An 18040-nucleotide genomic window follows, 5' to 3' on the forward strand; every position below is an offset into this window, starting at 1 on the left:
TGAGCACAAAGCCAAGCGTATGGCTGCAGCACTGACGTTTCTTGGACGTTATTCCCATGAAGCAGACTCTTTCCTGATTCGTATCATTACAGGGGACGAAACATGGGTTTGTTATGCATTACCTGAGAATAAACGACAGTTCATGGAGTGGCATCACGCTCATTCACCATCGAAACCCAAAAATCAAGACATTTCCGACCACCAGGAAACTCATGACAACCATTTTCTGGTGTCGAAAAGGTGTACTGCTCATTGATTTTATGGCCCGTAGACACACAATTAATACTAATGCGTATCGTGAAACATTAAAGAAATTACAGGGGGCAATACAAAATCGTCGGCGAGGTCTGTTGTCTGCAAGTGTCATTCTCCTTCATAACAATGGCAGGTCCCATGGAGCTGCGAAAAGACAAAACTTCTGCAGCAATTCAAGTGGGAAACCTTCGACCATCCACCGTATAACCCATTAGGATTTTCATTTCTTTATGAAGCTTAAAGATTGAAAAAGATTTGACAGCGATGAAGAACTTAAACGATGCGTGACGACGTATCTGAATACGCTGGCGGTGGAGAACTATGACGCTGGAATACAAAAGCTCATCACACGGTATGACAAATGCTTGGTGATTATGCAGAGAAGTAGTGTAAAGTATGCTCTTTCCAATAAAAATGTGTATATTTGTTAATATGTACTACTTTAAGTACTTAAGTATTTGTTAATATGTATGTATGTGTCTTTATTGCACAAAAAGGTACCACAATCTGGATGGCCCTGGTAGAGATATGATTTTGGATGCGGATCTAAAAGGTTTAAATAGTCAAGATCTTTGGAAAAATGCAATAAATAATATGCTACAATCTTGGGAGAAACTTCGTAAACTCTTTGAAGGTTACCAAAAGGATGTAAATTTTATAGCAGATGATGTTGTCTTAGTTAAAAATAACTAAAAATCATCTCTTAAAGATAAAATAAACAGAAGTTAAACGTATCATTTGATTGGTCTATTTAAAATTGTGAAATTCTTAACTCATACTTCCGTATCATTAAGAGATGAAAAATGCTAACAACACTAAGGAGCTCATGTCAGTGATCTTAAGAAATACTTTGTACGAAGAAATGGAGCAAACATTAACTGAACAAATGAAAATGAGAATCCTACAAATGTGGATAGAGCTTCGAAGAAATTAAATTTCAATTAGTAATGTAATACTAGGTTAAAATTATATAGATTTGAGTTAGGTTTGGAATTACTTTAGTGTAAGATATTAAGTCATACAAAATTTAGATGTGATCATAGTCGTTTCATGTTCATTTTATTTCATGTTCATTAAGATTTCATTTGTAAATCATTAAATAGCTTAGGGTTAGAGTATTTCAAATGTAATTGAGAGATAAAATGTTATATCTGAATAACTTAATCTACATGTGAAAGCGAAAATTCGAAGACCTTATTCTCATTCTGAAATTAAACTTGTGTACCTTTACAGGGGCCACATCATACTTGAATTAACGTTACTGTTTATATTTTTAAATTGCCTTTTGTATTTTCTTGTATTGATGTTGTGCTTTCTCTTTAGACATCTGAAGATGGTTAACACCGTCTGTAAAATGCTTTATGGTATCGAATGGAAATTTCTGTCAAATTTTCGGAAATTTGGAAACCTTATATCTGGCTTGCTATTCTAAAACCCAGATTTGGAGAATTGGTGTACATCTGAGTGGAATGTTGAATCAAACTGTGGTATGGAAATTCTACAGAAGAGTGAAGAGAAATCTAAAATGAAATTAGAAGTAATAAATGAATATGTAAAGTAATAAAAAATGTAAAAGAAAGAACTTTTCAGAAATCTTATTAAAAGAAAGATATATAATACCAAAGTAACGTACATTTGATACGAAAATTGTATCTTTTCTATCAAATTTCGTTCTGTCTCAAAATTTTATATTTAACATGGAGGTTGTGTTTGAAACTATTGCAAAATCGTTACATTTTTTAAAAATATATTTCTTATGGGAATACAATTTTCTTTTCATTTTTAAGAAGTAAAAAATGTTAAAAATTTTTTTTAAAGAAGTATTTTGTTGTACCTTGTTATTCTGATTTGAGATTAGTTTGGTTGTAAAGTTCGTTAAAAAAGCGTTAAAATGATATATATATGTCTATATACTATTATAGTAACTTTTGTAATGAGGCAGATAATCAAACTCCCTTTTAACGTTCGCAACTACTTCAGTTGAGGGCAGTCTTCCTAAATGACGTATCTAATGAGTCAGGCCCTGCGCAATAGCGATAGTCTTATTCTCATATATGCCATTCTGATCCGCTGAGTCTCATAACTGCTTCGTAGTTTATTGAGCCAATACGGGTTGGACTCAAGTGAATGACTTAAATTACTTCGAGCCGAAAGTTCTTTTTAGAAAGAAGAAAAGTAAAAAATTTGGTCTAAGCGTTCGAAGTAACGGTGACTCATATTATATTGTGAAAGAGTGCCTTAATTATAATTGTGTTTCTAAACTTAGTGGTAAATAACACAGTTTTAAAAGGCTTAATTTAATTTATGGGTTTAATTAAATTCTGTAACGTTGAGTCAGTTTAAAAAGTGTCAGTGATACTTTTATTTTCCTTTCGTCAAGTGTCATGAAGTTGGTGCTATAGAAGAATATTTGTCAAGTGAATGATATGAAATTTAAAATGTCTACTTCTTTTTTTAATCCAGGTCTACTTCTTTTCGAGACTTCAGTATGGAAACCTTATATACTCTGAGAAATATGTAACTTTGCAGATGTGGTTATGTAAGAGACGGGAAACCTGTAATGCGTCAGTATGTCTAGTGCTTCCCTTGCTTTCTTTGTGCAAGAAGTCTAGCAAGAAATTTAACTGGGCAACTGTAAAAGGGGAAGAGAAAAGTAAAATCAAGAGTTAACATTCCACCCGTAAATTGAATACGCACGTTGTAACTAATATGAGAAGGATTTCCTGATCTTCTGTTGTTCATCGTTGAATAATTTTCTTAATTAACGGTAATTTAAATTCCTAATTAATATTAATTTTTGTCCACTTTGAAATCGGTAAATTTAAAAACCAAATCGTGTTTAAGGACGTGGTGATAGTTATGAAGGACTAAATTTAGTAAAAAAAAAAGTCAATTGCTTTTAACCCTAATTAAGATCGGATTTAATTAATCTGGGTTTCTTTTCTTATAGGTTTAACAGTTTCTAAGGAATTAAGGTAAATTATAAATGATTATTCCGTGCTGTGGGAATGGTTTAATAATGTTACGTGCTGTTAATTAAGAAAAACATCATTAGTTACCTAATTATCTAATTAAGTGCTGTTAAATGTAACTGTTATTTTAGTTTTCTTGGATATCTCGGATAGACCTTGAATCATGATTTTAAATAAAATGTATGGATAAAAAATTTGATTAAAACAGAACATACAGTCCATCCGGATTAATTTATTTAAAAATTTTGAATTGATTGAAATTTGTCGCGTGCACTGAACGGCACTGTATTGTACAGTAAAACCTGTCAAATTGGCTACCTCTATAAGTTGGCCACCTGATTATCTTGGACTTATTCGTCTTGAACCTGCATATTTCCATAAAGATCCGTTATTTATTACTCTGTAAGTTGGCCACCTGTCTATCTTGGAAGTTGGCCACTTTGAAGCAATGTTCATCTTATGTTGATAATGATAAATTTACCTGCGTATCTTGGCCACGCGAATATGTTTTATTTTTCTTAATTCTTTTTCTTATTACCATATGAGAGCCAAATATTATATTTGTTACTGGAGACAGACAAGCATTGATTCCTGCGATTTGTGCTTGGAGGTCAATAGCCAGAACACTACCCTGACATACAGGTGGTGAAAGAAGATGCTAATAAGAAAAAGTACATACAGGGATTCAGGAAACGGTTGTACGTATTTGTTTACCCTGACTGTTTTGGCAAAACCATTAGCTAAATCGACTCCTTTCTTCAGTGCGGAGCTTAAAAGTTCCGAAGGTTAAATCTAAACAATCTCAATTGTCATTTATTGCCACGTGACTGCTTGTCGAAAAGTAGCGGAGGATTCGAAATCTGAATTCCCTTAAGATTTTCTCAAAACGTCTTTCGCCCCAAGGGAAACACTTGAAGCTCATTAAGAAGAGGTAGTTACTACAGAATTAGAATGTTCATATGTGAAAAAGAGAATAAAGCCATACCTACGCCTAGAATGAACCACCATGAATAAATTTGTTATTAACAAATCATTTGCTACTTTTCGAAAGGCATCTGCAGAAAATATTTGTCACTGCCGAAAAAATCGTGTAAACCGCATATAAACTATTGACTTATGATTTTGCTTTTCTTGTTTTCAATTTGAATAACTCAGTGTACTAAATGCCAACTTCAATAAACTGTGTACATATGTTTCGATTTTATGGTTCTTTGTGTGATTGTGTTTTCCATCCAAATAATTCAGTATACCAGATAAATTTTCAGGAAGAAAACAGTACATGTATTAAATATATTGTAGTACATTTTTCTAGTACTGTATATTGTTATGATTACTCAATGTACATAATTTAAAAGTAGCTGTCGTGGTATTGCTTATTAAAATTTTACAATTAAATAATAGTAGAAATCTTGTTCTAACAATACACCAATCACACTAATTTTATGTAATTTGGCCACTTTTCAATGGAACGGAAATCCATAGACAGGTTTCACTGCATTTTAACGGAACAGTCACTAGGACCCAAAAGGATCTGGAGCTGAGAATAGTAACTACCTCTGCTCTTCTGAATTACGGTGTATTGTTTTCTGTTGAGTGATTGTAATTTTGAAGTACAAATACCAGTGGTATGGGTAGTAAAGAGTTGAATCGTATCTTAGTAGCACTATCACGGCGTATATACTTAAATTCAGAAATAACGAGATAAATATTTCAGGAAGTAAATGGTTAATAAATATACGAGGCTGCTTTAAAAAGTCGTGATACCTGTTTTTTTTTAGTGAGCAAAATTAATTGACATTTTTGTTGCTTTTGCTATTTATGAATTATATAATTAAATTTAATATTTAAATTTTGATAATTTTGACAGTTTTGACAGTGTTGCCCTTCGTGATTGATCCATATTACTGTAATGATATCTGATAATGATATCTGATATAATGATATCTGCCTTGCAAAATTTACTGAAATAGTTTGAGTAAATGTCTCTCTATTAAATTTAAAACACCACCTTCGAAATGAATGATCTATTAAGGATTTGATGAAAGATATTTGGAACTTAGTTATTTCATAGAATTATTTTGAAGGAAATCTGAATTGCATTAAATATATTAATTGAACATTTGTTTCGAATTTCTTAAAATAAAATCTATAACTCTAATGATCCACCTTCACGAAAATTAGGTATTAAGATTGTGTGCTGGCGTAAATGATACAGGGTTGTAATTTGCTTGTTTTAGTAATATATGTATTATAGGATTTGTCCCATCAGTTGTGGTTAAATCACTCAAGGTAACATTTAGTTTGCATTTTAACTATTGTAGCTAAAAGATACATGAAGCATTCTAACCGCGATACCACGAATTTAGACCTACTGTAGTTTCAGTTTTATTGGCAGGTTGACATAGTTCATTTTGAAGTAGAGATTAATGACCGGTAGACAACACTGATGTTTTTTGTATGACGCACAGTGAATTAAAGAATATCTACATATCAATACTCTTTTGACATGACATTTCGTGCTTACGTGTTTATTATATTCAAAGTTACAAAGGCGTGTCAGAATAAAGGGCGAATTATATGTATATGTTCGTATGTGGTTGTGTGTGTTAGCGTGTGTGTTTGTACTTACACAACATAACTTGGATGAAAAAATATCTCTGATGAATATAAATATTGTTCTGTTCCCTCTGATTCTTCTAAATTGTGATCACCAGCCACAATCTGAAACAAAAATTGCCAACAATATATCTCACTTAAATATATTTTTATATATATATACCGATTTTCTTGAAACAACCATATAAGATTTAAAGCAGTTTTTAATTTCGAGACACCAATCAAGAAAAATGATTCGGCATGCTCTCAGATATCACTTTGCGAACACTGTTGCCAACAAAATGTAAAGCTACAGTATGTTTTTAAATAATACTACGCAAAACTATTAGATATTTGAATTTTACATGGTAAAACAATACATACTGTAACACTTCTTCTTATTAAGCATTACACACTCAAAATTCTAGAACAGCACAAACATCGATATAGATCTAATTTGAAGATCTTTATAGTAGGAAAAACGCAAGCAATACGGACTGGTTAATTCGTATCGAGAGTAAGTTTCTTTTGAATACTATCGTAGTATCTTCGTGTAATAGGAAAATAATCATAAAGGGTTGAAAATTTAATTCGCTGAAAAAGATTTATTTCAAAATACAATCATCACTGGAAGCATTTTATTTAATGCACCATAGTTTTCAAATATCGGAATTATCTTTATACAGTTTGGAACAATTTGATATAACAAAATATACCGAGACATGATTAAATTGGTTTAAATTACATGCAATGTTTAAATTACAAAACTGTGATAGCTTGTTATTGGAAGTAAGTAAAGCAATTCGCATAAGGTTATAACAGCTTGGAAAGACATTTCTTTTAAAAATGATTTCACAAAATAGATGATTTTGAAGAACATACTCAGTCAACCTTTGAGTATCATTCTCAAACTTCCGGAATATGTATAAATTATAAATTAATAAATCACTCAAGCTTTATGTTTATTGAAAACATACTAAAATATTGAACACAATACCTGTATAATATTAACACCTTTTCTTTTGATGGGTACTATTGTAGTACTATACGTTTTCCCTAAACACGCCGACTTGAACTATCTTATAACCTGAGGTAGTGGCATTGAAGAAAATAGATATGTTTGGTTGCAAACACTGTTAATATTATTAATATGGAGGTATTGAAGAATGTGTGAAAAAAGTTCTCATTCCAAAATTAGTGTTTTACCATAATATCATTTTTTTAAAGTTTAACAGTGTGTTTCAAGGTAATAAATCATAATGTATACAGTGTATTATACAATTCATCCTTCCATGAATATACTATAAATTTTCATTATTAATATAGATTTTATGAAATTTCGCTATATAACGCTTTGTTTGAAAACAAATTGTGTAAGTGTAAAGTGTCAAATTTCCAATCAAAGAAACACTAATAATACAATATTTTATAAACAGTTCATATGTTCTATTGAGTCTATTGAGTCTCGATATTTTACGGCTTTCTAGGATACATTACATAATTATATCACACATACTTCTAACGAATATTTAAACTACCTAATAAGTTATGTCGAAATAGTTTTCCAACACGTCATTTGAAATATATTATATATGAAAAATCAATATTTATGACAGATTTTAAATATTTTCCTGAAAGCTATTAAAGATGCATTCTGTATTAGAGAGTAAAGAATGTACAATAGCATATGTGACATAGTGTTTCCGAAATTTCAACTTCTATTTGTGGGGATTCAGGAACACATTTTGGTAAATTACATTGAAGTCGATCAGAAAGAAAGAATACTCAGTGTTTTTTTACTGTAGTTCGTTGTAGTGCCCAGTCGTCTATTTGTTAATTCAGGTAAATTGAAATCTGTGTTTTAACTTCAGAAGAAGGGACTTCTATTTTTGGCGCACAACTGGTATTTTTTAAACTTTCTTAAGTACACCAAATAATTTATGACAATTTGAGATTGTTGAGTCTAGTTACGTAGATAGCTTCTGCCTAACACGTCACTTTTTTCTTTTAATTGAATCATACTTAGGGGCTCATGTTCCGTATGAAGAACATACGGAACATACGAAACAGGTAGTTTATTATACAACTAAAATGATAGTATACATCAACATTTAATTTAGGTATTTACAAAAGTAATTTGATATTTGCCTCTTCATTGATATTTGACTACATTATCAGAGATTGAATAACTGAATGGACCTTCAAGTATTTGAGTTAGCAAGGATAAAAAAAATGAATTACGAGTATGCGACTTTTAATCTTAGTCGTGAGAGTTTTACTATCGACTGATGAATCATTTTGCAGTGCTGACTGACATACTATTACTTGAATTCAATATAGCAATTGTGCATGTACATACCTTGAATAGAAGTCTTGTTACACCCTGCAACTTGGTGTCCCGAAGGTCTGAGTTCTTATACTCCTCGTCACTACGTCGTTGCCGCCCGAATAACAACAATCTAGACCTTGAGGTCCCTTTTTATTATTTTGCAAGGGCCACTCCCAAACCTCACATCAGTCATCACATCCTGGTCGTCAGATTCACAAATATGGAAACTTATTGCTCTGTGCATTCTGATTGGCTATTAGCAAGGAACCGCACCCAAAAATTATGGCGTGATCCAGCACACACGTGGATGGCGTGACTGTTACCGCCGGAAGATTTCAATAACAGGATTTCCAGAATTATCCACATTTATCTATGACTGGTCCAGAGATTCTTAACTATTAACCAAAATTTCCGCAAATGCGGGGTCACGTTGACAAATTTGTAATAGTTCATCCTGTTTGTAACCAAGCATAAGTAAACATCCTATGACCTTTTTTTCTGGGGGGGCAGGGGGGCAATAATCGGGTTTGTAACTCTCAGTATGAAGGGCAATCGTCTCTCCTTTTTCCTATTCTGTACTTTAAGTAGGCAATGGAACGAGGAGAGAGGATATTAGCTTGTCGATCTTGTGACGAAGGGGAATCGAACCTCAGAGTACTTGTATTCAGGAACTAAATCGTATCCTTAATATAATTTTGAATCAACATGGAATCAACGTTTCCAGGGGGCTATTTCACTAACATCACGACAATTGAACAGATACTTAGAATAAAAAAAAATACAATTTCATGCATAGACGAGTTACATCAGAGGAAATATTAGATAACAAGTATTATGAGCTACGCCGTGGATAACCACAATGCTTGATAGGGGTTTCCTGCTTACGCATTAAAATGCTATTGCAGGAACTTGTATGAATGCAACGAAGAAAGTTGCAGCAATATTTCCATCTGTAAGTATGGTAATAGAGATGAATGAACTTTGTAGTTTTAGATACATCACACCACTGTTAATAAAAAATAATAATAATAATATAATAACTATATATAATATATATAGATTATTGAATCTTGTTAATAATAACTAATCATTATTAAAATATATTAATAATTGGGAGTTGTTAATTAGGGTTAATTAAGTGTATTTTTTTAATTATAATTATTACTAATATTGTTATTATATTCTTTTTCATGAGTAATTCTTGCCTACGGCATGTAAATCGTATGTGAGACTGCGTTGGGAGAAGATGCTTCTGAACGATTGGTAAAACCTTCGGAAACGTAGTACAAGTATTGGAGGAAACTCACGGACACCTGTTTCATTACTGGATATGTTCACTGGATATGTTCCACGTAACGTTAAAACTTAACAAAATAAAAAACAAAAAAAAACACGCAAATATTATATATAATGTAAAGTGTAGAATAGAGATATACTTATCTAATTAGTGAACGTCTTCTTCTCACACCTAAGAAGTCCCATGTCCCGTATAAACGTACTTCCAAGTATCCGCGCACAAAATTGAATAAGTGAAGAACTAATATGTTGCTATACACTCCTTGGAATAACTCCCTTCCTGCTAACGCCCTTCCTGCCACTGATCACTTGCAAGCACCAATGATATTCTAGATTTCCTAATTTCAACCATATTTGGCAATTGGAATTATTTCCTCCGATTCGTCAACCTCCCAATTATGCCAACCGGGTACCTATTCACCAGAATGGGAATAACATAATTCAGAATTATAAGAATAGCAAACGTAGCAAATTTTAAAACTCCTTCCTTAGCTCACAATCACTTATCACAATGGAAACACTGTTCTTGTTTCGCAGTAGCAGTATTCATACAAGCTTCCTGTAATATTATTTTTAATATCATATCAGCGTCAACAGGAAGTCAGTATCAGCTTCTTGTGGTTTTGTCCACTGCGTGGCACATAGTGATATTCAACCAAACTTTCCTCTATAAACTATTTATGCATGATATGCATACTAAACATTGAATGCAAGTACCCTGCGGTTCGATTCTCCTTCGTCACAAGATCGACAAGCTAAAATCCTCTCTTCTCGTTCCGTTCAGTATAGAATGGGAAAAAGGAGAGACGATTGCCCTTCATACGAAAAGTTACAAATCCGATTATTGCCACCCCACCCCTGCCCCCCCAATAAAAAAAAATATAAATAAAAAAAAACAAAAATTATATGAATGCGTACGACCAGGCGAAAGTAATACCAACAAGTGTGGACTTTCCAAATCTACCAGGTATTGGTTCGTTCCTCCGAAGTCCCAGAATAATAAATAACAATCTTTTCCTTCCTCGCTCTTTTTTTTAATACACTTGTAACCTCTTAAAATGCACAGAAAGATGAGAAAGGAAAGAGAAGAACTCACTCATTATACTGGGTATAACAATAGAGTACTCATAACTAAATAGGGTCTCATGCCATGTAGACTCAAGGCGTACCAAAGGGCCACCTTCATTTTAAGTCTTGTGAATTGTCTGTTTAGATAATTTTTCAAAATTGAAATATAAATTGTACCTTAAATCTATTGCCATAGCCTCCTTGACTCTACATGTTAATTCAATAATAATAACTCTTTCACGTCCCTCCTGGACAACTCAAGTCTGTAAAATTCTTATTGCAATCTACCAATTGACTTTTAAAATTATATTCCTGGTTCTTTACCTTCAATTGGACTATATTGTAAATATTCATTCATTCCTATAAGCAACTAATTAAGGTTACTTGCCTTGTAAGGCAAATCAAACTCATTTTTTGTTATAGCTTGTAATGTTATTTAAATTGCTAAAGTTATCGATCTAATAGTTATTAATCTCTAATCAATTATTAATTCTTGATCAATACCTTCATAATTATGATATTGGTACTACCATGAAAATATATGAAACCAATGGATTAATATTAAACTAAAAATTATGTAACTGTGTTCCTGGGTAGTTCCGATTCATCTTTAATTGTGTATCGTTCAAACCTAATGAGACCCTATTTCGTTTAAATTGAACTAACCGTATACAAGACTTAACAGTCCTAACAGAACTAAGTGAATCTAGGGTAGCGTTATAGCTGTATCGTTAGGACGATAATCCTGACAGTTCCTTGTTATTACTCATTAGTCTAATTTATTAATTATCGTTACTTTTGCCCTATGCCCTCTCCATGCACAGAACAGTTCACTTAAAATGTTGCTGTTTATCGTTTCACTGATTATTCTCAAATCAGTGTAATGAATTTTGACAGACATGGAACCTGTTAACTATACTGACCTTCTAGGGCATTAATAGATTGTTGTACTATTCACTTTATGTACTATTCACTATATGATTTTCAATATATGTAGTATTTCAGTTACGTGATTTCTTGCTAGGTTGCGTATTCGACCAATTATTAATCTTATTAACGTATAATGTGGTAATTTCATTCCATAATTTATATGCATGTAGCAAGCAAGTTATAACTGTTTTTTTTTTGTTTTATTTTTTTTAAACCTTCCTGTCATACGTCAGTGCCATTCAGTCACAGTAGCATGTTCAAATTATTATCAATTCTTCATTATCTATGTAGTATTTTGTTTAGGACCTTAAATGCAGTTGTAGAAATTCCAAATGTTTCAACACAATGTTCCAAAAGTTGTTAACCATTATTCTTATGATCATACTTCCTTAACTTAACACAGCAGCAATATGTTGTAACAATGTGTCATTTCCATATGTTATATGTTCTGCCAATTTTTATGATTATTCACTTGATGTTTTTCATGCCTAAGTATCCGTCTATTGTGTCATTTTCATGAGAAGACGGACATTTATCATTATATTGCACGTGTACATTATTTTATTGTATAAATAAGGTGAATTACGACTATGACGACAACAAACTCATATTAGTCAACTCATATTATGTGCATGACATACAATTCACGTATTTTGCAAAATCTTCATTTCATACGAGGGTCATTCGAAAAGTATTGGTTACTTCAGCCTGCTTGAGCGCTCGCTTCTTGATGATTTTCGAGGACGAAAATTATGAAGCAGTGGGAATGTGACGCCGGATTCAAAATATGGTTACATTGCTCTTTATTGAAGGAATTGAAAAAGGCTATTTTGGATTAATGTGCAATTACAGGACGGTTTCTCTTGTAGCTTATCATGAGCTGGTAACAGAGAACGGAACTACGCAAAACCTCGAAGTTGATTATGGTTGTTTTACTGCGCAAAAGGTCATAGGATGTTTACTTATGCTTGGTTACAAACAGGATGAACTATTACAAATTTGTCAACGTGACCCCGCATTTGCGGAAATTTTGGTTAATAGTTAAGAATCTCTGGACCAGTCATAGATAAATGTGGATAATTCTGGAAATCCTGTTATTGAAATCTTCCGGCGGTAACAGTCACGCCATCCACGTGTGTGCTGGATCACGCCATAATTTTTGGGTGCGGTTCCTTGCTAATAGCCAATCAGAATGCAGAGAGCAATAAGTTTCCATATTTGTGAATCTGACGACCAGGATGTGATGACTGATGTGCGGTTTGGGAGTGGCCCTTGCAAAAATAATAAAAAGGGACCTCAAGGTCTAGATAACATTCATTCGGGCGGCAACGACGTAGTGACGACGTGTATAAGAACTCAGACCTTCGGGACACCAAGTTGCAGGGTGTAACAAGACTTCTATTCAAGGTATGTACATGCACATTTGCTATTTTGAGCTCCAGTAATAATATGTCAGTCAGCACTGCAAAATGATTCATCAGTTGATAGTAAAACTCTCACGAATAAGAGTAAACGTCGCATACTCGTAATTCGCCCTTTTTATCTTTGCTAACTCAAATACTTGAAAGTCTATTTAGTTCTTCAAATTATGATAATGTAGTCAAAGATCACTGAAGAGGCAAATATCACTACTTTTACTAATTAATTTTGTAAAATACCTAAATTAAATGTTGATGTATACTACCATTTTAGTTGTATAATAAACTAAATAATTTCAATTTATGTTGTCATTTTCCCCTAGGTTAATCCACTTTTCCCATGAAAGTCATGGTGTAATTTGTTTATAATACTTTTGTGACATCCACTAACTTATAGTGCGAGCAGATCTCATCTTTGTGTGGAAATTACGAGCAAAATAATTAAAAATGGAGTCTGCAAATCGTCACACTAACACGCCACTTTTTTCTTTTAATTGAATCATACTTAGGGGCTCATGTTCCGTATGAATTCCTAGTATGTGACTAAAAAATATTCGGAACGACCACTATTAGAATTAAGTATGAAGTTTAATAGGTGGTTGTGACGAAAAGTAACACTCGTAATAGTGAGAAAGTATCGTACAAAGTATATATTATATTTTTATAAGAGTGGAAAGTGATTAGGTTAGATTGGCATGTAAACGTATTCGGGAACCGCATATATTGGTATCCAATTCATACTTTTCGGGATCTCTGAAATGAATAATGAATCTCCGAATACTGGTTAACTTTAAATACATTCTCCATTGGAGCAGAGTTGAGATTTAGACTAGGAAGTCGATAACACGTAAAAACCCAAAACAGTCCACATGATTATGGGATCAGTAGTTTTCCTTACTTCTGTAAATTGTTTATTGGTTTCTCTCTAGAATCTGCTTAAGTGTAAACTCACCCCACACAAGCCATGGAAGTGTGAATTGGGGCTGAAATGGGATGATGATTGTGGAAGGAAAAGGGTAACATTATGCGGTTTTGTCAATATACCCTCATTGTAATATATAACCAGAGGGGGTGGGTGATGCGTCCAAATGCGTTCAAAATTCGAAAAAGAGGAATTTCACCTATTCTTCCTTCTACGAGTTTCAAGAAAGTGCCACTTATTTTTTTTAAAGTAATGTATGAAATATTCGATCCATAGAGTCAGTTATGAGCTTGTATCTAGAACATCTAGCTTCATCAAACCACATTGAAACTTGAATGTTCACACACACACTCACACACACACACACACACACACATATATATATATATATATATATATATATATATATATATATATATATATATATATAAATGTTTTGGACCCTACCTACAGGCTGTACACATATGTTCCATTGGTTGAAGAGGGGCTTTTTTTCCGACTTCTCCAAACTATTAGATACGGTACCATGGAATTTTGAATATATACACTCATTACACAGGAGGCTAAATATAATCTCATTGCATAATACTTTGTCTTGCAAAATATCCCCTCTAAGGAGGATTGAAATGTTCAGTGATTTTTACAGTTCGACATATCCACAAAAATCTCATTTGTAGACCTCTAAATTTTGTATCTTCTCCTTACATCCTGGGATTGACATTAGACCAAATTTCGTATCTAAGAGCCATACGATAAAAATGTAAGCTCGTTCGTGAGGAGATCTCAAGAGATTTTCGTAGCTGCCGCGCTCAGAACAAAGAATGAACTTGTTTGTGTTATTCAGTTGGATTCAGTATCAAAGAGGAACGGAAATATAACACAGAGAGAAAAAGAGATTTCCATAATTTAGTATCCAAGCAATAGCTAATAAAATTGCTACATCTCCAATACGATTAGAAAGCGCGGTTAACATGCCAGCATTATAAGATCGTACATTTTCATAATAAATAACTAAACAATACGAAACTAAGCCCAATCCATCCCATCCAAGGAGAATTCTAATTAAATTAGGGGAAATAATTAATAAAACTATTGAAAGAACAAATATTAATACAAGTATAATAAATCGATTAAGATACCGTTCGGATCCTATATACTGCCCACTGTAATAAATTACCATTCTAGAAATATAAAGTACAAATCTTATAAATATAAATGACATTCAATCAAATAGAAGAGTCATAACGATTTTATTTCTATTAAAAGAGATTACTTCTCACTCAATAAATACACTATATCTATTAATTAAAAAGTTCAAACCTATAAGAAGTAAAAAAACACTCATTCTACTTAAAAGAGTAAAACTAGTCACACAAATTGAGAAAGGTCAAACCATGGCCTAAGGGTAATAAACCTTCTTTAGTTCCACAAACTAAAATTTTATTCTAAACTACTCAAGCATCTATAACCATAGAAATCTCGGCCCGGCAAAAAAGATTAATAAATTTAAAGGTAATCAGTGTAACATCAATAATAAATACTCTCGTACACTTCCTCCTCAACAAGAATATAAATTAGAATAAGGCGTTCCGTGTTGAGTATATGAATATAAATACAGTCTATAAGCGGCTCTAAAAAAAGATAGTAAGGCCAATCCTAACATACTCAACCAAGATCAACCAACAATTCTATTTAATAGACTAATTTCTCCTAATAAATTTAATATTAGTGGTGCCGCCATATTAGCAATTCTTAATAAAAATCATCAAAGCCCTAGACTCGGCATAAAAGATAATATTCCCCGATTAATTAACAATCTTCGGCTCCCTAAACGCTCATAAGAAATATTTGCAAGACAAAATAAACCCGAAGAACATAAACCATGGGCAATTATTAGTGTAAGAGCGCCTCTAAATCCTCATAATCCCATTGTTAATAATCCTATTAACACTAACCCTATATGAGCAACAGAAGAATAAGCAATTAAAGACTTTACATCAACCTGCCGTAGGCACACTAATCTAACCGATCAAATACCTACAACTCTAATACCAAACCAAATTAAATTTATACTTACAGCTACATTCTCTATAAAATATAGAATACGCAACAATCCATACCCTCCTAATTTCAATAAAACCCCCGCCAAAATTATTGAACCACTTACGGGCGCCTCAACATGTGCCTTAGGTAATCAAAGATGAACCAGAAATATAGGTATTTTAATTAAAAAAGCAACAACTAAAGCAAAATACCATATATAATATATAATTCCCAAATCTATTACACTTCTTATATTAATTATTAATAAACTACCCTTAACATATTCTAAATAAAAAATACCAATCAAAAGTGGCAGTGAAGCAAATAAGGTATAAAACAACAAGTATATACCTGCCTGCACTCGTTCGGGTTGATAACCTCAACCCAAAATTAAAAATAATGTAGGAATTAATGAGCCTTCAAAAAAAAAAATAAAACATAAATAATCTAGAGGAAGAAAATCTCAAATAGAGTAACACAAGTAATAATAAAACTAAACTAATAAAACTCGTACTATAAAATGAACTTCTTAACACCCCCTCTCTAGCCATAATTATAAGAATAACAATTCAAATACTCAATAGAATCAATGAATATCTCAAACTATCTCTTCATAGGTAATACCCCACCCCCCAAGGAACTATTCCCATACTATTTCTTATTATAAATAAAAAACAAATTCTAATAAGACAAAACTGAACAACTCACCATAATTTAAAATTAAAGCCCAAAGGTATTAAAAACAACATAAACATTAAATATTTTAGCATCGTAATACAACTAAAGAATTTAAATAATCACCTCCATGGGTTCGAACAATAGATACTAAAATTGATAAGCCTAGACTACCCTCACAAACACTAAAAGTTAAAAATAATAAACAAAAATAATTTTCAACATATAAACTACCCAAAGAATAAGACAAAAGTAAAAAACTTATCAACACGATAAACTCAAGTCTTAATAAAACTATTAATAAATGCTTACGTTGAATAACAAAACAAGCTATTCCTAAAATAACTAGAAAGCAAGAAAACAAAATAAATAATATTTTCATAAGCTTTTATAGTTTAATTAAAACGTTGGTCTTGTAAACCATTAATGAATAAAAATTCTAAAAGCATCAAGAGAAAGTACAAACTTATCTTTAGTCCCCAAAACTAATATTTTTATAAACTACCTCTTGAAATTAAAATAACCTGAATATTACTTATAATTTTAGTAGTTTTAAGATTTATTCTAATTCAAATATCTCACCCCCTATCAATAGGACTAATACTCATTGTCAACACTATTACTACTTGCTTAACTATCTCAACTATAAGAGAATCTCCTTGATTTTCTTACATTCTCTTCTTAGTTTTTCTAGGGGGCATATTAGTTCTATTTATTTATGTTACAAGACTAGCATCAAATGAAATATTTACCTTAACACCTAATCTTTTCTTACTAATTTTCCTAGTTCCATTGCTCCTAATTGCTATAATAATTATCGACCCCCTTCTACTACCAAATATAATTTCATTACCAGATCCACATCACTATACAACTAATTACCAAGAAATTCCTGGCATAAAATTTTATATAACATCAATCCTAATGAATACTATTATATTAGCAACATACCTATTTATTACATTAATTGCAGTGGTAAAATTACTTCATTATATCAAGGTCCCCTTCGGCCTTCTAAATCATATGTCAACACCAATTCGCTTACATCACCCGCTTTTTAAAATTGCTAACAACGCCTTACTAGATCTTCCAGCTCCTATTAACATCTCGTATTGATGAAATTTTGGCTCTCTTCTCGGCTTGTGTTTAATTATTCAAATTGCCACAGGTCTATTCCTAGCAATACATTATGTATCAAGTATTGAATTAGCCTTCAATAGAGTAATTCACATCTCTCGAGATGTAAATTTTGGCTGGCTTTTACGCACCTTACATGCTAATGGAGCATCATTTTTCTTCATTTGCCTTTACTTACATGTCGGCCGAGGAATATATTATGGCTCTTATCTTTATCTCCATACTTGAAGAGTAGGGGTTGCTATTCTACTTTTAGTAATAGCAACTGCCTTTGTAGGCTACGTACTGCCTTGAGGTCAAATATCTTTCTGAGGTGCTACAGTCATTACAAATTTACTATCAGCTATCCCTTACCTAGGAACAATGCTAGTACAATGAATTTGGGGAGGCTTCGCCGTAG

The 18040-nt window shown here is 32.4% G+C and overlaps 1 protein-coding gene and 1 pseudogene across 3 annotated transcripts in view; both read right to left on the reverse strand.

Moving 5' to 3' along the window:
- LOC145683298 (chymotrypsin-like elastase family member 3B) overlaps nucleotides 1-18040 on the reverse strand; it is a 368302-nt gene that overhangs the window by 201006 nt on the left and 149256 nt on the right. For all 3 annotated transcript variants that reach the window (XM_081754658.1, XM_081754657.1, XM_081754659.1), the window contains exon 5: nucleotides 5857-5948. In XM_081754658.1, the coding sequence (XP_081610784.1) occupies nucleotides 5857-5948 (92 nt within the window). The remainder of the gene's footprint in view (nucleotides 1-5856; nucleotides 5949-18040) is intronic.
- On the reverse strand, nucleotides 15248-16598 carry LOC145683296 (NADH-ubiquinone oxidoreductase chain 4 pseudogene; annotated as a pseudogene).

This window comes from Thermobia domestica, chromosome 4, assembly GCF_964235325.1.
Source record: "Thermobia domestica chromosome 4, izTheDome1.hap1.1, whole genome shotgun sequence".
NCBI lineage: Eukaryota > Metazoa > Arthropoda > Insecta > Zygentoma > Lepismatidae > Thermobia > Thermobia domestica.